General features: G+C 41.7%; 1 protein-coding gene across 1 annotated transcript in view; it reads left to right on the forward strand.

Annotated features, from left to right (window-relative positions):
- Positions 1–20847, forward strand: part of LOC144593200 (piezo-type mechanosensitive ion channel component 2-like) — a 482240-nt gene that overhangs the window by 413238 nt on the left and 48155 nt on the right. The window contains exons 26-34 of the mRNA XM_078398688.1: positions 2877–3042; positions 3788–4031; positions 7860–7956; positions 11138–11303; positions 11972–12061; positions 12195–12316; positions 13312–13389; positions 15995–16098; positions 20534–20632. Of these exons, the coding sequence (XP_078254814.1) occupies positions 2877–3042; positions 3788–4031; positions 7860–7956; positions 11138–11303; positions 11972–12061; positions 12195–12316; positions 13312–13389; positions 15995–16098; positions 20534–20632 (1166 nt within the window). The remainder of the gene's footprint in view (positions 1–2876; positions 3043–3787; positions 4032–7859; positions 7957–11137; positions 11304–11971; positions 12062–12194; positions 12317–13311; positions 13390–15994; positions 16099–20533; positions 20633–20847) is intronic.

Below are 20847 nucleotides of genomic sequence, written 5' to 3' on the forward strand. Positions count from 1 at the left end.
AGGTGGCTGTCAATAACTCTGTCTAGTTGGTATTGAACAATTTCTACGTTATCTGTGTAGTAGGTTAGACATTCTGATATTTTTCTTTCCTGCATCATCTGCTTCCATCAGAGACCATAAAATACAAATTCATCCCTTTGAACCAATACGCTGGGATGTTACTTACCTAAATACTTGGTTCAAGTTCTACAAGAAGAGAGAAGGAACAGCAGATGCTCTTTTACATGAGTATTGTGTTCAGTTTTGGGCACCATGTTAGAGGAAAGCTGGAAAGGGTTCAGAGAAGGTTTACGAGGATGTTGCCAGGACTCGAGGGCCTGAGCTACAGGGAGAGCCTGTGCAGGCTGGGACCCTATTCCATGGAGCGCCGGAGGATCAAAGGTGATCTTATAGAGGTGTACAAAATCATGAGAGGAACAGATCGAGTAAATTCATATCTTGCTCAGAGTAGGGGAATCGAGAACCAGAGGACAATAGTGTAAGGTGAGGGGGGGAAAGATTTAATAGGAACCTGAGGGGTAACTTTTTTACCTAAAGGCTGGTGGGTGTATGGAATGAGCTACTGGAGGAGGTAGCTGAGGCAGGTACTCTTGCAACGTTTAAGAAACATTTTGACAGGTACATGGCTAAGATAGGTTTAGAGGGATATGGGCCAAACGCAGGCAAGTGGGACTAATGTAGATGGGACATGTTGGTCGGGTTAGGCAAGTTGGGCCGAAGGGCCTGTTTCCATGCTGTATAACCAAGACATGAAAGGCACAAAGCACTGGAATAACTCAGAGGATCAGGCAGCATCTCTGGAGAACATGGATAGGTGACCTTTCAGGTCGACACCCTCCTTCTCTCTGAAGAAGGGTCTCGACCCGAAACATCACCTACCCATGTTCTCCAGAGCTGCTACTTAACTCACTGAGTTGTTCCAGCACTCCGTATCCTTTTAAGTTCTGCTAATAGATTATTTCCCACAGTACGTCATACGAAGTTAGAGAAGCAAATAATTAAACAGTTGTAACCACGATATAAATTTAATTATATTTCAATGGTTGGCAGGAATTGTCGAAGAACAATAATTGGTAATGCTCTCTTTTTGAAGCATAGAAGCACAAATGTAGCAGGTAACATTTAAATCATTTTGCAAACAGAAGTGCTTAGTTTAGTTTAGAGATACAGTGTGGAAACAGCCCCTTCAGTCCACCTCGATTCAAGATTCAAGATTCAAGATGGGTTTATTGTCACATGTACCATAAGGTACAGTGAAATTCGAGTTACCATACGGTCACACCAAGTGAAAAGCAGTAAGACACACAACCACATAAAATAAAAATAAAATAAAAGTTAACATAAACATCCACTACAGCAGCTCCTCACGTTCCTCACTGTGATGGAAGGCAATAAAGTCCAATCTCTCCCTCTCCGTGGTCGGGGCTGTCGAACCATCCGCGGTCGGGGCCCTCAAAACCCCCGCAGCCGGCGTTCCGAGGCCCTCGCTTCGGGGTGATGGAACTCCCGCGTCGGGACGGTTGAAACTCACTACGGCTTGGAGCCCCGACTCAGTCTCTAATCAGGGACCGCGGTTTAAACCGGGCTCCAAGATGTTAAAGTCCACAGGGCCGCCCGCGATTTGGAGCTCTCCACAGTCGATCCCCAGCAAGGGGATCGCGGCTCCACGATGGTAAGTCCACGCTTGAAGCGCCGGATCGGTCTCCAGGAAAGGCTGTGCCGCTCCACGATGTTAGGCTGCAAACAATGGGGGACGGAGATACGACACGGAAAAAATTGCATCTCCATCAAGGTAAATCCTAGAAGGGCTGCAAACCTCAAGCATTGACTGTTGCACAGAACATGGAACAGTACAGCACAAGAACAGGCCCCTCCATCCATAATGTCTATACCCTACATAATGCCAAGACCAATCTTCTCTGCCTGTAAATCCATATTCCTCTATTCCTTGCATGTCCATGTGACAATCCAAAAGCCTCTCAAATGCCACTATCATGCCTGCCTCAACCCCAACCTTTGGCATTGCGTCTCAGGCACTCATCAACCTGCGTATAAGAAACCTTGCTCTCACAACTCCTTTAAACTTTGCCTCTCTCACCTGAAAGCTGTGCCCTCTGGTTTTTGATTTTTCCATCCTGGTTAAAGGATCCGAATGTCTACCCTTTCTACGCCTATCATAATTTTACATACTTCTTTCTATCAGGTCTCCCTTCATCCGGCATAGATGTTGCCTGATGTGTAGTTTAGTTTAGTTTAGTTTGATTTTTTGTCAAGTGATAAAGGTACAGTGAAAAGCTTTTTGTTGCACGCTAACCTATCAGGGGAAAGACTATATGATTACAATGAACCATGTAGTGTACAGATGCACAATAATGGGAATAAGGCTTAATGCAAGATTAAGTCCAGTAAAGTCCGATCATCTGAGGGTGGCATAGTTAAAGTAAAAAATGCTGCTGTGGTTCAAAAGAATGGAGCGAATGTAATGAGTGATAGCAGATCCACTTCTGGGACCAGCACACAGAGTCTTCTGGCTTGGCAGCCATCTTGGAAAGTCCAAAACCAAGTTAGTCCCACTTGCCTGTGCCAGACACATATAACTCCAAACATTCCCATCCAGTGGAAGAAGTCTTTGGTTATTTTTGAACATTGATAGATGGAATATTGATTTGGAGACGGGTGAAAGGTTACTGCGGGTAGGAGGGAACGTGGAGCCAAAGTCAGATCGGCCATGACCTTATTGCTTGGTGGTGTGGGGCTGAGGGGCCTACTCCTGCTCCTAATGCCTGTGTTCAGCTGCAAAAGGTTCTCTTCGTCTCCACGATGAACGACAGCAAATAAAACAGTTTAAAAAAATAATCCAAATTGCTGTTTTTCAGATGACTTCCTGATGTTGCTGTTTGCCTCACTGCAATGGCAGGTGTTTGAGGATGAAAACAAAGCGGCGGTGAGGATCGTTGCCGGGGACAACGTGGAGATCTGCAGAGATCTGGATGCAGCCACATTCAGTCAACACAACCCAGTCCCAGACTTCATTCACTGCAGGTGGAGCATAAACTGCGGCCTAGAGCATCCACATTTACTGGGAGACTCGGAGCTACTATAGCATGTGTCAATGCCTGCTGTCTGAGCAATAGCAACGAAGCTTATTGTCTATTTAATAAATCTATTGAAAATAATATGCATCACCATCGCATCCTATGGGGTTTCATTCATGTTCGACACTTAACATTTTGGCCCGTATCCAGTGCTGTGCTGTTTAATACTATATGTTCCGTGATCGCACTTTCTTCATGTAGTAGTTTGAAAGTCAATGCAATTATGTTTATAGTTTTTATTTTAATAAGATTTTATTTGAAGTATAGCGTGCAATTTGGATGCAGTTCTGCCCCATTACAGAAAGGGTGTGGGGGATTGCTAAAATAATGACTGAATTTGAGGGCATTAGCTACAAGGAGAGTTAGCCAGGAGGTGGTGAATCTGTGGAGTTTATTGCCCAGACGCCGGTAGAAGCCAAGTCATTGGGTATTTTTAGAACAGAGATTGGCAGGTTCTTGATTAGTGAGAGTGTCAAAGGTTAGAGGGAGAATGGGGTTGAGAGGGAAATATAGATCAATGGCGGAGCAGACTCGATGAGCCGAATGGCCTAATTCTGCACCTATGATTTATGAATTTATGAACTTATTTCAGTTCGGGAACCCATTATCGGAACACGTTCACTTAATGTTATCCATTGTTATCTTTATAATCTGGTAACTAACACTCAATTTTGTTTTGTTTCGGTACACAGGTCTTACCTGGACATGATAAAAGTCATTGGATTCAGTTACTTATTTTGGTTCGTGCTTACAATCATCTTTATCACAGGGACCACCCGCATCAGCATCTTCTGCATGGGTTACCTGGTTGCCTGCTTCTATTTCCTACTTTTTGGTGGAGAGCTTTTATTGAAACCCATTAAAGTAATCCTGCAGTTCTGGGATTGTCTGATCGCCTACAATGTATTTGTGATAACGATGAAGAATATTCTGTCTGTAAGTAATTATGGCAAATTTGAAGCTGTAAGGATGGTGGAGACTCGATGTTTAGTGATTGAAATACTGGTATTGGTTTGTTATTGAGCACTGTGATGAAATTTAAAAAACATAGTTTTTGTGTGCTATGCAAACCATACATGAGTACAACAGGTAGTCCAAAAGAAAAAATGAACAGAGTGCAGAATATTGTGTTACAGCTGCAAAGATTTTTTTTTAAAGTGCAAGTACCACAATGAAGTGGATTGGAAGATCAAGGATGGAAATATTTACCATTGTATCATTTTATTGCACTTTTTCAGCTGGTACAGAGTTGCTGCGCCAAATGGTCTCCTGCTTTGCTGTAGAGTTCCGTGATTCTAAGAGACTTCCTCAACAAATGAGAGTGCGTTTAATAAGGGATAATTATCTCAGAAGCTGAATATGGGGGGCTGAACTTGCAATATTCAGAAATTAAATGATACACTATCTTAATCAAATCCTTTTTTTTCCATTCGCACACACAGAGGGTGGTGAGGTCCTGGAACAAGCTGCTGGTGGTGGTGGCTGAGGCAGATATGATAGTGGCATTTAAGAGACTTTTGATTAGGCACATGGAAATGCAGGGAATGGAAGGATATGGATAATGTGCAGGTAGATAAGAGATAGTCTTGGCATCATGTTCAGCACAGTCATAGTGGGCCAAAGGGCCTGTTCTTATTTTGCGCTGTTCTATGTTCTTTGTTCTATGTTGTAATCAAATGCCATTTTCACACCAATCATTCCCTCTTATCCCTTTTGTAAGGCAGATGATACAAAAGCACATACAATCAAAGCGTGTCATATCAAATTCAGAAATAGCATCTTCCCCCATTGTTATTAGACTATTGAATAGAGCCTGGGTGCAGTCCCAATCTTCCAAACTACCTCACTATGGGTCTTGTGCCTTTTTTTTCATTTGCACTTTCTCTGATGAATTCTCTGCCTCAGAAGGCAGTTGGGGCCAATTCTCTGAATGCATTCAAAAGAGAGCTAGATAGAGCTCTTAAGGATAGCGGAGTCAGACAGGAACGAGGTACTGATTGAGAATGATCAGCCATGATCACATTGAATGGCGGTGCTGGCTCGAAGGGCCGAATGCCCTCCTCCTGCACCTATTGTCTATTGTCTGTAACTGTAATGCCACTTCTGCAAAACCATATTTTGCTGTCTGGTATTTTTCTCTTTGCACCACCTGCTGTGCATGTGTATGGCTTAGCTGTATAGTATGATTGTCTGGATAACATGGTACGGGCGGCACGGTGGCGTAGCAGCAGAGCTACTGCGCCAGAGACCCAGGTTCGATCCTGACTGTGGGTTCTGTCTGTACAGAGTTTGTACATTCTCCCTGTGATCTGCATGGGTTTTCTCCGAGATCTTCGGTTTCCTCCCACACCCTAAAGACGTACAGGTTCGTAGGTTAATTGGCTTGGTATAATTGTAAAAAGAATTGTCCCTAATGTGTGTAGGGTAATGTTAATGTGCGGGGATCACTGATCAGCCAAAGGGCCTGTTTCCACGCTGTATCTCTAGACTAAAAGTAAACTAAACTCACAAAGTTTTTCACTGGATCTTGACAATATTAAACTAACACCAAGATATTATCTATTCATATATTTAAACTGTTCCATTATGTTTTGCTCATGGAATGTGGACATCACTGGGTAATTATAGACAATAGACAATAGGTGCAGGAGTAGGCCATTCAGCCCTTCGAGCCAGCACCGCCATTCAATGCGATCATGGCTAATCACTCTCAATCAGTACCCCGTTCCTGCCTTCTCCCCATACCTCCTCACTCCGCTATCCTTAAGAGCTCTATCCAGCTCTCTTGAAAGCATCCAACGAACTGGCCTCCACTGCCTTCTGAGGCAGAGAATTCCACACCTTCACCACTCTCTGACTGAAAAAGTTCTTCCTCATCTCCGTTCTAAATGGCCTACCCCTTATTCTTAAACTGTGGCCCCTTGTTCTGGACTCCCCCAACATTGGGAACATGTTTCCTGCCTCTAATGTGTCCAATCCCCTAATTATCTTATATGTTTCAATAAGATTCCCCCCTCATCCTTCTTGCCCCTAAACTTTGGGGGTTGTTCAGAGTTACCCACATTGGTGGTTAAACGTCATATATCTTTAGTTTAATTTTGTTTATATTATTGTCACGTGAAAAGCTTTTTTGCTGGACGCTATGCAGACGGCGAAAAGACGACACATGATTAAAATTAAGCAGTCCACAATGTACAGATACAGGATAATGGGAATAACGTTTAGTGCAAGATAAAGTCTGGTAAAGTCAAATTAAAGATAGTTCAAAGGTCTCCCATGAGGTAGATGGGAGGTCAGGACTGCTCTCTAATTGGTGATAGGATGATTCAGTTGCCTGATACAGCTGGGAAGAAATTATCCCTGAAACTGGAGGTGTGCGTTTTCATACTTCTGTATCTCTTACCTGATGGGAGAGGGGAGGTGGGAGTGACCAGGAGTGAGACTGGTCCTTGATTATGCTGGTGACCTTGCCAAGGCAGCGTGAAGTGTAGATGGAATCAATGGCAGGGAGGTTGGTTTGTGTGATGGACTGGGCTGTGTGCACAATTCTCTGCACTTTCCTGCGGTCTTGGATGGAGCTGTTCCCAAACCATGTGTGATGCATCCCAATAAAATGTTTTCTACGGCGCATTTGTAGAAGTTGGTGAGAGTTGTTGGGGAGATGCCGAACTTCCTAAGCCTTCTAAGGAATTAGAGGCATTGGTGTGCTTTCTTGGCCAAACTGAATGAAAACCATATTCTTCCTTCCTCAAGAGACACCGTGAACCAGATGGATATTTACCACCATCTTGTAGTTTTGTGTTTACTTTGGCTGAGACCAACTGTTTTTCTTTAATTCCATATGGATTTAATTACCAGACCTTATGTCCCCTAACTATCTTGGTGAAATTTCTACTATGTCCACTTTTTTGTCACGTGTACCAAGGTACGGTAAAAAGCTTTTGTGTGTGCTGACCAATCAGCATAAAGACTACACATGATTACATTCGAGCCATCCACAGTGCACAGATACATGACAAAGGGAATGACGTGAATAACGTTTAGTGCAAGATAAAGTCCAACCAAAGATGGCCTGAGGGTCTGGAATTTAGAAGGATGAGAGGAGATCTTATCGAAACGTATAAGATTATTAAGGGGTTGGACACGTTAGAGGCAGGAAACATGTTCCCAATGTTGCGGGAGTCCAGAACAAGGGGCCACAGTTTAAGAATAAGAGGTAGGCCATTTAGAACTGACATGAGGGAAAACTTTTTCAGTCAGAGAGTTGTGAATCTGTGGATTTCTCTGCCTCAGAAGGCAGTGGGGGCCAATTCTCTGAATGCATTCAAGAGAGAGCTAGATAGAGCTCTCAAGGATAGCGGAGTCAGGAGGTATGGGGAGAAGGCAGGAACGGGGTACTGATTGAGAATGATCAGCCATGATCACAGTGAATGGCGGTGCTGGCTCGAAGGGCCGAATGGCCTCCTCCTGCACCTATTGTCTATTGTCTCCAATGAGGTAGATAGGAGCTCAGGACTGTTCTCTAGTTGTTGGTAGGATGGTTCATTTGCCTGATAACAGCTGGGAAGAAACTGTCCCTGAATAAGCATTTTCACATTTCTATACCTTGCCTGATGGGAGAGTGGAGAAGATGGAATGGCCATGGAGGAACACATCCTTGATTATGCTGGTTATTAATTCAAGTGTCCTAAAAATCAAAATTAAAGATAAAACATAACCTTTGCATTACAAAAATCTATTCATGAATGTGTATTTCTGTTACAGATAGGAGCATGTGCCTACATCAATTCGTTAGTTTTGAGAGGTTGTTGGTTCGTCCAAACATTTGGTCTCGTCTGTACTGTTAAGGGTTATGATGAGCGTAAGTAGCCTATTTATCATTTTTCTATCACACAAAGATGTAAAGGGGTGAAACTGCTTCCAGAGTTGCATGCATTAAATGTTATGTACACCGATCAGCCAAAACATTATGACCTGATGAGCCAAACCATTATGACCACCTGCCTAATATGCCGTTGGTCCTCCGTGTGCAGCCCCATCCGCAGCTGGGTGTGATGCACTGTGTACTGTGACACATTCCTCCCGTGACCACCATTAAAAATTTCTGTGACGTGCCACAGTGGACCTTCTGTCGGTTCGGACCAGACGGGATAGCGTTCGTTGCCCTCACGTATCGATGAGCCTTGGGCGCCCAACACCCTGTCGCCGGTTTGCGGTTTGTCCCTCCTCAGACCACTGTCGGTAGGTACTCACCACTGCTGACCGGGAGCACCCCACAAGCCTTGCCGTTTCAGAGATGCTCTGATCCATTCGCCTGGCCATAACAATTTGGCCCTTGTCAAAGTCGCTGAGGTCTTTACTCCTGCCCATTTCCCCTGCATCCTACACATCAACTTCAAGAACTGACTGTTCACTTGCTGCCTCATATATCCCACCGCTTGACAGGTGCCATTTTAACAAGATAATCAATGTTATTCACTTCGCCTGTCAGCTGTCATAATGTTTTGGCTGATCGGTGTATGTTCCTTGTGATCCGCTTCCAAAATGTGTATCCATTGACTTCAGTGGTTCCAAATGCCACAGACCTGACTGTATTGGATCCAACCTGTCCCCTGAATCTCTGCCTGTTATGTCAGCATGCCATGGTCTAGATACTGAAGGGAGGAGATCTCACTGATCCTCAGTTTGGTCAATGAGGTTTGGAGAATGAAACGCCTCAGGCAGAAGAGCGTGGAAATCCCAACCTCTCTCATTCACCTCGAACAAGCTTTAACTTCCCTTGAAGCTGTGATACATTTTTTTGGTTTTCCAATGTCTCTGGCATTAAAATGCTTAACACTGAAGTGAACAATAGTCATACAGTATGAAAAAGGCCCTTCAGACAACTTGCTGCCCAAGATGCCCCATCTACACTCGTCCTACCTGCCCAGGTTTGGCCCATATCTAATAATTTGAAACGATCAGCAATTAACTCATTTTATTATTATTAATATATTATTATTTGTAAAGTATGCTGAATTAAAAATGCACAAAAGGATTGAAATAACTAAAAACATTAAACATGAGTAAAACAGATTTTTTTTTTAAATTCCTTCAGCTTTTACCCCATGTCCAATAAGTTTAAATGATCAGCAATTAATTAAATAATGTTAAAAATATTATTATTTTAAATTATTAATTTTAAATTATTATTAAATTGTTATTAAATTATTAATAAAAAAAAATTTAAATTAAAATATGCTGAATTAAAAATACTCCAAACGACTGAAATAATTAAAACATTAAACACAAGCAAAACAAATTTTAAAACCACCTTTCCTTCTCTTTTGGTCCTGAATCTGCAGACTTGGAATCCCCATTGAAATATAGGGGTTTCAAATGCTGTTCCCACCATCACTGGTTAAAGATAAGTGAAGACAAATTCCCCAATGTAATCATATCATAGAGTCATAGAGTCATACAACATGGAAACAGGCCCTTTGGCTCAACTCATCCATGCCAGTCAAGGTGCCTTGTCTAAGCTAGTATATGTAAGCTTGGCTTTGGTTGAATGTCTGAATGCCAGCAGATCCATTTGGAACTCCCAGCCGTAGCCAGCAAGATTCAGCCGACAAATTCTATTACATAATCACCATTTAGTACATGAAACCAAGGATTAATTTCTACCCTGTGTTCTCCAAAATATTTTCATGTTCATAAGTTCATTCATGGCTGATCGAGAGCTTTCCCTCTCAATCCCATTCTCCTGCCTTCTCCCCGTAACCCCTGACACCCTTACTAATCAAGAATTTATCACTCTCCGCCTTAACAATATTTTCAATGTTAAACCTACAACACAAATCAGACAAAATTTAATTGCATGTTTTCAATAGTGCAAACATTTTCATTTCGTATCAAATGCTATGTTCCCAATCTCTCTATTTCCAAGCTAACTTCTAAATTTACACATAGTCAGTGTAGTCCATGGGGCTACCAAAGGAACAGTTACAATATTTGGACCAAAGCACATCAGTTATCCACTTGCTCAAACAACTTGCAGCAAATGTACCCAGATTCATTGACCGATCTATGGTAGGACCTGTGGACTGAAAGGCAGTTACGTAGTAATATTTTTAAACCCATAATATGTACTTACTCGCCAACACTTTAAAATAATGCTTCGTGTTCAGAATTAGAAATTGGCTTTGTGACCTGCTGCCCAGTACGAGGTGAAGTCTCTCCAATACTGATTGATAGAAAGATACAGCATGGAAACAGGCCCTTCGGCCCACCAAGTCCACATCAACCATCGATCACCCGTTCACACTCGTTCCATGTTATCCCACTTTTACATACACTCCCTGCACACGAGGAGCAATTTATGGAGGCCAATGAATCGGCAAACCTGCACGTTAATGCAATGTCTGACATGATGTCCCTGAGGAGCACAGATTGGGAAGGAAGGAACTGCAGATGCTGGTTTACACCGAAGATAGACACAAAATGCTGGAGTAACTCAGCGGGTGAGAGAAACCAGTCTGAAGAAGGGTTTCAACCCAAAACGTCACTTATTCCTTCTCTCCAGAGATGCTGCCTGACCCGCTGAGTTACTCCCGCATTTTGTGTCTGCCCACAAGATTGGGAAGGATCTCCATTACCGATCTCCTCACTCTATTGTTTAATATGAAGGTAATGTTTAAATATTGCCTAACTGTAAACGGAACTTACATATTTCAGGAATGATATTCAACCAAACAGCAAAGATCCTCAGGTGAAAGTTAAACTAAAATTGGACAATATTTAGTGATATTTTTAAGGCAGAAATAGACAGATTCTTGAATAGTACGGGTGTCAGGGGTTATGGGGAGAAGGCAGGAGAATGGAGTTAGCAGGGAGAAATAGATCAGTCATGATTGAATGGCGGAGTAGACATGATGAGTGGAATGGCCTAATTCTGCTCCTATCACTTATGACCTTATGAACTACATAGCTTGGCAGTCATTTCCAAGGGGGGTGAATTTTGACCTGTTGCTGGGGGTTGAAAAAATATTTTTCTTCCACAGCCCCTCTCAAGAACCTTAAGGACTGCCCACTGCCGAATGGGGAAGCAGGCATTATCTGGGACAGTATATGCTTCTCCTTTCTATTGCTGCAGCGGAGGGTTTTTATGAGTTACTATTTCCTGCACGTTGTAGCTGACATAAAATCTGCTCAAATCCTTGCATCAAGGTAAGCCAAAAATACATTACTCTGAACAATTTATCCTATTAATTCAGTGTTGCAATTCAATGATTCAATGACACTTTATTGTCACATGTACCTAGGTACAGTGAAATTATTTGTTTTGCATACAATATACAAAATCCACAAAGGTTGGCCACGTTTCTGACGCTGAGTTACCAAGTCCTCACTAGACTCATGTTGGTTCTTCTTTGTTCCCAGCACCCCCGCCAGTACCCTCTTCATTCTCAGTGACTCCCACTCCATCGGGACCCTCTTTGTTTTCCAGGGCCCCCCCCTCCCTCCCCTGCCGGGTCCCTCTTTGTTCTCCACAACCCCACTACACATCAAAAAGCATGCCAGCATGCCCCTGTGGAATAATAGTTTAGGCTGTAGTCAGGCACATTGATGTACATCCTAACAATAATAAAGTATTGATTTATAATTTCACCATTTAACATTTCACCATTGAACATTTCACCATGAAAGTAAATTCTAGCCACTTTTCATCAGCTTGTACAACTCTTTCATTACCACAAGAAAACATCTCCCTTCATTTTGTGAGGAAACCACTTAATGTCAAATGCTCAATATTCCTATTGAAGCTTTTTAAACTGAAACTTTTTTTTTTGGTAGCAATGTTGCGTTCACGAAATGTGCCGCATGTGTTGTTGCAGAGGTGCAGAACTATTTCAAGCAACGATTGTGAAAGCTGTGAAGGCCAGGCTAGAAGAGGAAAAGAAATCGATGGACCAACTCAAGAGACAGTAGGACTTTATATGTGATGATTTGTATACGTGTACCCTTCCTAGCCGTTGCTGTGACCTCTCGCCGATTGCGTTAAAGTTAAGAGTCAAGATTGTTGTCGTTCCATTCACACACATCTTTTATTCCACACAGAATGGACCGCATCAAAACAAGACAACAGAAGTATAAGAAAGGCAAAGAGAGAATGCTAAGTCTGACCCGGTCAGTTGATGCTCAGGGTAATCAGGTGAAGCAGGAAGATGATGATGATGAAGGTATTTCAACATTTTCTATGGAATGCATGTCTGATGCATGAATTTTAATTCAAATGTTGACCAATATCACTAATATAACTTTACAACTCACAGCAGCAACTGTGGCTGAACAACATTTTCTTGTGTTTGATATTGTGTTCAGTTCTGGGCACCATGTTATAGGAAAGATATTGTCAAGCTTGAAAGGGTTTAGAAAAGATTTACGAGGACGTTGCCTCGTAACATCTAGAGGGTGTGAGCTGTAGGGGGAGGTTGAGTAGGCTGGGTCTCTATTTCATGGAGCACAGGAGGATGAGGGGAGATCTTATAGAGAGAGGTATACAAAATCATAAGAGGAATAGATCGGGTAGATGCACAGAGTCTTTTGCCCGGAGTGGGGGGATCAAGGACCAGAGGACATAGGTTCAAGGTTTAGGGAAAAGATTTAACAGGAATCCGAGGGGTAACTTTTTCACACAAAAGGATGGTGGGTGTACGGAACAAGCTGCCAGAGGAGGTAATTGAGGCTGGGACTATCCCAGCGTTTAAGAAACAGTTAGACAGGTACAGGTATGAATAAATTCTTATTATATAGAGACACAATGAACTGCAGATGCTGGTTTACAAAAATATTACGTACATTTATTTACTATTGAATTACATGGATTGGTCAGAAGTTCAGTTACTTCAAAGCTTTTAAGCACGAATATAGTTCCAGATATCTGGCAGAAAGCCTAAAGTGATGGGTATCGAGCAATTTCAGAATAGGAAATGACTATAGCTGGTGAAGTTGGAACCATAGTGGAGATGGGTAAAATAATTTCAAAAGTATGGATATGATGATAAAAATTGCTTTGTATTACTGAAGTGCTTTTTTCTTTGCGTGAGTTCCTTGTCGACATATTTTGCCTTTTGAAAACCTCATGATTTGTAAGCTTCGTTGATGTTGGAGATGCCTGCCTGATTATTTTGCTTTTGTTTGACAAAATTAATGTTTGGACCTATTTTTGTTTTAGGAGAACCAGAGAAAGAGAAAGAGAAAGCCAAGGGCAAAAAAAAGCAATGGTGGCGGCCCTGGGTTGACCATGCTTCCAGTAGGTTTGCCTCAATCATCTGTTAGTTGTGTGTACTGATCATGAACCAAATTTCCTTGAATAGACCAATGCACTTCTTTAAATTTCAGTTTTAAAAGACTTCAATGAATAAGCATGGATTTGCCTTGTTATCCCACTGTTGTTATTTTGAAGGGCTTTATGGGTCAGTTTTTAAACCAAAGATGGATGGGTGCCCCATTTGCAGCATCCCAGTCCTCCACTAACTCACCATAGCCACAAGGCCTCCATGTTGAATGCATAACCGATGTGCGAAACAACAGCTCTGTGAAATATCACCTGGCCATTTTGCATTGCGCTGTAACTGATTGCCAAAATCAATTCAAAGTCATTCCCCGCCTGCCAAATTTCGACCTGTTCGTTTGATGGAATTTGAGCAACTACCGCAGGGGTTTTCAGTTCTAATTATCTGCATCAAGTGCATTCAAAGCACATTCAGGAGCAGCTGCATGCATTAATGGTCAGAGGAAAATCAATTGCATTTTTATTTATCGGTTATGGACACAACATGCAAACTGAAAATAAATGGCTGATTTTTGAAGGACACCGTGTTTTAGTTTTATCAATGATGTTTCCTGATCTGTAAAGCCACCTGCATTAATGCAGCTTGTTAATTCAAACACGAACCTTAACAAAGCTGCTCATCCAGACTGCAAGGCTTCATTACCTGCATTTGTTTGATCCAATCAAACTGCCTCCTTTATTTATGTTTTTATTGGGTTGCCCCCTTATCTATATGACTAAATGAGGCATGGAAGTAATGAAAAGTCTTAATCTATTCAAGGGAATGAAGAGTTTGTTAAATGTGTGACACAAAACCAATTTGGTTAATTTTGGAGGCTAAGGTCAGTTGTGGGGTGTCGTGGGGTTTCGGGGAGAGGGTGTGGATTCATTAGGATTTTTCTGTGACTGCTTGATTTTCACACAGAATTGTCATTAATTTTGGCAACTGATACTTTTCTGTCTGTTTAGAATTTTGAAAAATTGTGTCCATTTGGCACCTTATAAAAGAATTACCTTGAGCTTACTATGAACAGATCTTGCTTCGGCCTTGCATATTGTTGGAGGGAATTTTGTGTTTAACCGGTACTCTGTCTCTGGGTTTCCTGTGGGACCCAGTTGCCCTCTTAATTATGGCTCGGATAGGAACAGACACAAAGAACATCCCGTAGAGCAGTGGTGAGTTTCTCAAACAAGACGGTTTATTCAAGGCCTTAACTTAACACACTGGGAAACACTCTGAGAGAGCCCAAAGTGTTTCAAAGATTCACACCACCCATAGTATTTTATATTCCCACAACACAATGGTTAAAAGTAAATTTTACAACTTTGTTATATTCACCATTGAACAACATTTAACCTCCTGTTCTTTGTCATTAGAAAACAATTCCTCCATTTACCTAACAAATAGGTGCAATAAAGGACACTATTTCCCATGACATAAGCTCGAGTTAAACATATCACAAACTTATAATATTCAGAATTTTTTACATCATGTATAAAACTAAAAATTATCACCCGTCGGCTAATTCAACAATATCTTCTGTTCATACCTCACAGACCATCACCCTCATTTACCCTTATAAATAAGCAAAATGCTGTTTAATTATGTGAACAAACTGAAAATATAAATAGACAGAAAAACGTGTGAAGTCAATGACAATTCATTTTAAATTATGTGATTTTCTTTTACAAGTAAATACTGATTGATTGATTGATTGATTGATTGATTGATTGATTGATTACAAGGAAGGTGTAACCTGTATAATTTCAAAAGTTTATTTGCAATTCAGTGCACCTTTAATCAATGAATGACTTAAACAAAAAGTTAACCATTTTAAGAGCAATCCTGTGAAGTTAACATGCACTGTCAGAACATTGTCAGATATTATTTGGTAAATGTCTAGATGTGCTGTGTTACATCAATCAAATGTAAACTAAAAACAAACCATACACATTGAGTTATGCTGAAATTCTGTCATTTTACGTTATTTATCAAGTCAATTTAATCTTATTTGATTTCCATTGAAAATGCATGTTTCTGCATGGATTATTTAGAACTGAAATTGAGAAATATAAAATTGAAAATTATATTTCTACCAATCAGTCCACAGAATCTACATTAGTTGTAATTTCAAACGAGCCTCTGCTTCAACTACTTTACTTTCTTATCCACTATACTCGCACAGAAATATTGCCAATCTTTGCAATATTTATTCTCTGTTTCTCCATCTTTTCTCATATTTTCCAACTATAGCCAGCCTTCTTGGTGCTCTGCATTCTGTTACTAATTCCTCGTTAAGCTCTGTCATCCCGGCTACCTCCTCTTCCTGATTTTCTTGTGCATTCCTTGAGTTGGATACAGGTAACAGTTTTGGTAGTTTAATGCTGTGCAAACTTTGCACTTTGCTCTCTTTGACATGATTGCCGTGCCTTTAATCTAGAAATTGCCATCATTTTTTTCATTAATACCAGCTGGTTTAAATGGAATGAAGACATTCATTAATATATTACAAGTTGCATTCAATGGTCCCAAACTTTGCATTGCTTTACTTTTGTACCGTTCGTGTTATCTTCTCCTGCCTAGTGGTACGAAGTGGAGACTACTATCTGTTTGAGACAGACAGTGAGGAAGAGAATGAAGAAGAGGTCAAAGAAGATGAAGAGGAGCCCAAAAAAACAGGGTTCCAGGTAATGTTCTGGAATTATGTAACAACTCATTCAATAATATTAATAAAGAGAATCATTCAACATCCTACTTCAGACTAATTGAAGACTGTTAATAAGAGATGAGATATTCTTTCATTTCATTGAAATAGAGACCTTAGAGAGATACAGCATGGAAACAGGCCCTTGTGAGTCCATGCTGACCCAGCGATCACCCCGTACACTAACACTATCCTACACACACTAGGGACAATTTTACAATTTTACCGAAGCCAATTAACCTACAAACCTGTGCATCTTTGGAATGTGGAAGGAAACCGGAGCACCCGGAGAAAACCCACGCGGTCACAGGGTGAACGTACAAACTCCGTACAGACAGTTCCCTTAGCCAGGATTGAACTCGGGTCTCTGGCACTGTAAGGCAACAACTCTACTGCTGTGCCACTGTGCCGCCCTAAGTAAATATTAATGATGCACACATCAGTCTGCATCTGAAAACAAGGTTAATGTTTTAGTTGAGGAGCTTCAGTATTTCAGATAGGGGCATGATGTTGTACTTAAAACATTGACCGACCTTCGTCTTCCAGGCGCTAACTATCTTTTTGTTTGTGAGATTCAGTCATCTCCAACAAGGCCAACATTTGTTGCTGTCCCTCATCACCACAAAGCACTGCAGGAGATTTCCTAGTTTTTGATCTGTCTGTAATGAAGACGATATTTCCATGTCAGGGTCCTTCGAGAGGGACCTGCAGATGGTCGTGTTCCTGTGTGAATGCTTCTTGATTGTAGAGTCACAGATTTGGGAAGAGTTGTTGAAGCAGAATTGGAATATCAGGCTTCAGTGAGGATTGACACAAAATGCTGGAGTAACTCAGCGGGACAGGCAGCATCTCTGGAGAGAAAGAATGGGTGACGTTTTGGGTCGAAACCCTTCTTCAGACTGAGAGTCAGGGGAGAGGGAGACTAGAGGTATGGAAGGGCAAAGTGTGCAAAATGACAGATCAGATGAGGAATTTTCCATTTCCACTATTATTGGGTGGTTTTGCTTAAGATTTGTGTGGCAGCAATGTGAGATTGGATATCCTTTCAGTTGCTCAGATTTCAGATTAATCTCACCTGATGCACGGGTCCAATAACGGTTAATTGTTTGAAATTAATTGAAAGATACAGCATGGAAACAGGTCCTCTGACCCACCAACTATCGATCACCCGTTCACACACAACGTTATCCCACTTTTGCATCATGCACACGAGCAGGAATTTACAGAGGCTAATTAACCTAAGAATTCATACGTATTTGGGATGTGGAAGAAAAGTGGAGAACTAGGAGGAGGAGAAGGGCGAAAAAAGGGGGGAGAGATTGGTGTTGCCTTAAATTGGAGAATACAATGTTCATACCAAGGGGTTGCAAGCTACGCAAGCGGAATATGGGGGTACCACTCCCCCATATTGCTTGTGGCATCACTCGGACAATGGAGGAGGCCCAGGACAGAAAGGTCAGTGTGGGAATGGGAAGGGGAGTTAAAATGGTGAGCAACCAGAGTTTTACTGATGAGTTGTAGAACATTAAGGGCCTCCAACAGTGACTGTATCCAATTGAAGGAATGGTCTCACAATATTTCTTCTGATATCCTACTTTGGAGTAACTGACGGAAGCAGCACATTAATTGAATATTGTTATTAATATTTCAACATTCTATTGCAGTTATTTTCTATTTTCATATTGCCATTAATTTAACTAAAATTGAAAGCATTTTCTTTCAAACAAACTGTCTTTACTGATGTCGATTATGTATAACTGTTCTTTTCGATCTTCAAATTACGAATGTTGTTTGCCTATGATAACTGTCTGTCGTTTATTGCACCATTTAAGCAGATAGACTGAGATGTAAGAATATCTTCTTCCTGCATCAAAACATGAGAAATAAAGTTTCAAGGCAAACTCTATTTTCATGATCGTAAAGTATATGAAGAAGAACTTTAAATTGTGCTTACATCAAGATTGTGACGATGCTTTCAGATCAGCTTGTTCACGTGAACGGCTGTGACATAAATCCCTGCAGATATGCTACAGATGTAAAGCAGGATTTTGTCAAGTATCTGCAAAGATGCACAATTATATTTTCTTTATTAATTTTTCTTTCTTCTTGATGCTTCTGAATGCAGTATTGTGCCGATTTCTGGTAATATTTTTGTTTCACTTTGCCAATGTCCAAGGTTAACTACATAAAACCTTTATACAATTCATTAAGTTCTCAGTGACAACAATGAATTGTATTTTGTATAGAATTTATTTCTTGAAGCCCATCGAGACCGTGCCCACCAGTGATCACCCCGTACACTAGCACTATCCTAAATCTTGCTGCTATTAATATCCTCTTCCATAACATACCCCATACCTTTGATAGAAGACTAAGCCTCATCCCCAGCTATTGTTACTGTCCAGTCCTGTCAGGGGTGGGTGTCTCTGCACTACATGCAGATGGCATGAACATTTATGTTAAATAAAGTCACAAAGTGCTGGAGTAACTCAACGGGTCAGGCAGTATTTCTGGAGGAGATGGATAGGTGATGTTTCGAGTCGGGACTTTTCTTCAGACTAATTCAAGGAGTGACGGGGAAGAAAGTTGGAAGAGACGAGGGATCAGAGGACAGAAAGATCAGTCTGGGAAGGGAGGTTAAAATGGTTAGCAACCGGGAGATCCATTAGGCCTTGGCAACCGAGTGCAAGTGTTCGGGCGAAATGGACCAGAGGGAAAGTTGAGCAATGGCAGGTGGGTGTTAATTCAAGTGTGACGTAAGGCATGACAGGAAATCAAATCGTGGTGTCACATGTACGACAAGTGGTTGATGGCTAAGGAATGTTGATGGATAAAGGGGCCTTGGGGGTTCAAGGTCTGAAAGAGGCAACTAAAAGTGGTGGTATAGGGAGGGGGGTGATGAAGGCATGTACCATTCTTGCCTTCATAGGTCAGGGCACAGAATATAAAAGTTGGGATATTATGTTCGACCACATATTCTAATATTTAGGGCAGTACCGTGGCACAATTAGTAGAGCTGCTGCCTCACAGTGCCAGAGACCCGGGTTCGATCCTGACCTCTGGTGCTGTCTGTGTGTGGTGTTGACTCGTTCTCCCTGTGACCGCATGACTTTCCTCCAGTTGGTGCTTCAGTTTCCTCCCACATCCCAAAGAAGTGCAGGTTTGTAGGTTAATTGGCTTCTGTAAATTGCCCCTAGTATGTACGGAGTGGCTGAGAAAGTGGGATAACATAGAACTAGTGTGAACGGGTGACAGTCGGACTCAGTGGGCTGAAGAGCCTGTTTTCATGCTGTATCTCTAAACTAATAAAACACACTTGAAGTATTGTCTGCTGTTTTGGTCATTACATATAGGAAGAAGGGGCTGAGCTAGAGAACGTGCAGAGATTCATCAGGATATTGGCTGGGCTGGAGGACTGGACTTGTGGGGAGAGTTTGGATAAGGCTAGGTCTGTTTTCCCTGGAGTGGAGGAGGCTGAGGGGTGATAAAATGTTCAGAGGTATAGAGTAAATTTTCCCCCTGATGAGGGTATCATAAAGAAGAGGGCACAGGTTTAAGGTAAGAGTCATCGAGTCATAGAGAGATACAGTGCGGAAACAGGCCCTTCGGCCCAACTTGCCCACACCGGCCAACATGTCCCAGATACACTAATCCCACCTGCCCACATTCGGTCTATATCCCTCCAAACCTGACATATCCATGTACCTGTCTAACTGTTGCTTAAATGTAAGAGACAGGAGTTCTAAAGGATATTTGAGTGGAAAGTTTTTTGCACAGAGAGTGGTTGATATTTGGAAATGTTGTTAGCGGAGGTGGTGAAATCAGGTCTTCTTAGGCCACCCTCGGTCATGGCTGACCATGGGTGAAATCAGGTACCATTTTTTTTAATGAAAATCCCTTTTTTATTTTTCATGAGCAGCTTTTGAATTAAGTCAAATCAACTTTTGACATTTCCAGTTTAGACTTTGGACTTTAGAGATATAGTGTGGAAACAGGCTCCTCGGCCCACTGAATCCACACTGACCAGCGATCACCAGTAGTACACTAGTACCACCTACACACTAGGGACAATTTACAATTTTACCGAAGCCAATTAATCTAGAAATCTGTACATCTTTGGAGTGTGGGGGGAAGCCGGAGCACCCGGGGAAAACCCACATGGTCACAGGGAGAACGCATAAACTCCGTACAGACAGCACTGGTAGTCAGGATTGAACCCAGGCCTCTAGTGCTGTAAGGCAGCAACTCTACCACTGTGCCACCCAACTGTTGTTCATTTAAACCACAGACAACTCACCACCCAAATAAACGTAAAGCCTTCTAATACTAACATGAATTCTTTCTCAAGAAGTCTTAAACTAATTATCAGCGCATCCACCTCTCTACTAACAATTGCTTCACTTTGTCCTTCTCCATAGAGAGCAGTTCGGAAATTTGCTTCAGCCATGATAGCCTTGCCAAGGTCTATCTTAAAACTGCCAAAAACCATACTTCAGTTGGTAGTCAGAGGTGTCAAGGTATTTCTCGGACATTCCAGGAGTGTGTGAAGTGATTGTGTCTCTATCTGAAATCCGCCATCTCCCTTAATACAGTAAACCCTCACTCGCTGGCAATCTTTTGGTTGTGTAGCTTTTCGAATGGTCATTTCTGTTTCTGATTGACTACAGTGGATCGAAACCTCTCACGAGAAAACAAAATGGTGGGTGTAAAAGCAGAATGACACCCAATATCT

The sequence above is a fragment of the Rhinoraja longicauda genome, chromosome 4 (genome assembly GCF_053455715.1).
Source record: "Rhinoraja longicauda isolate Sanriku21f chromosome 4, sRhiLon1.1, whole genome shotgun sequence".
Classification (NCBI taxonomy): domain Eukaryota; kingdom Metazoa; phylum Chordata; class Chondrichthyes; order Rajiformes; family Arhynchobatidae; genus Rhinoraja; species Rhinoraja longicauda.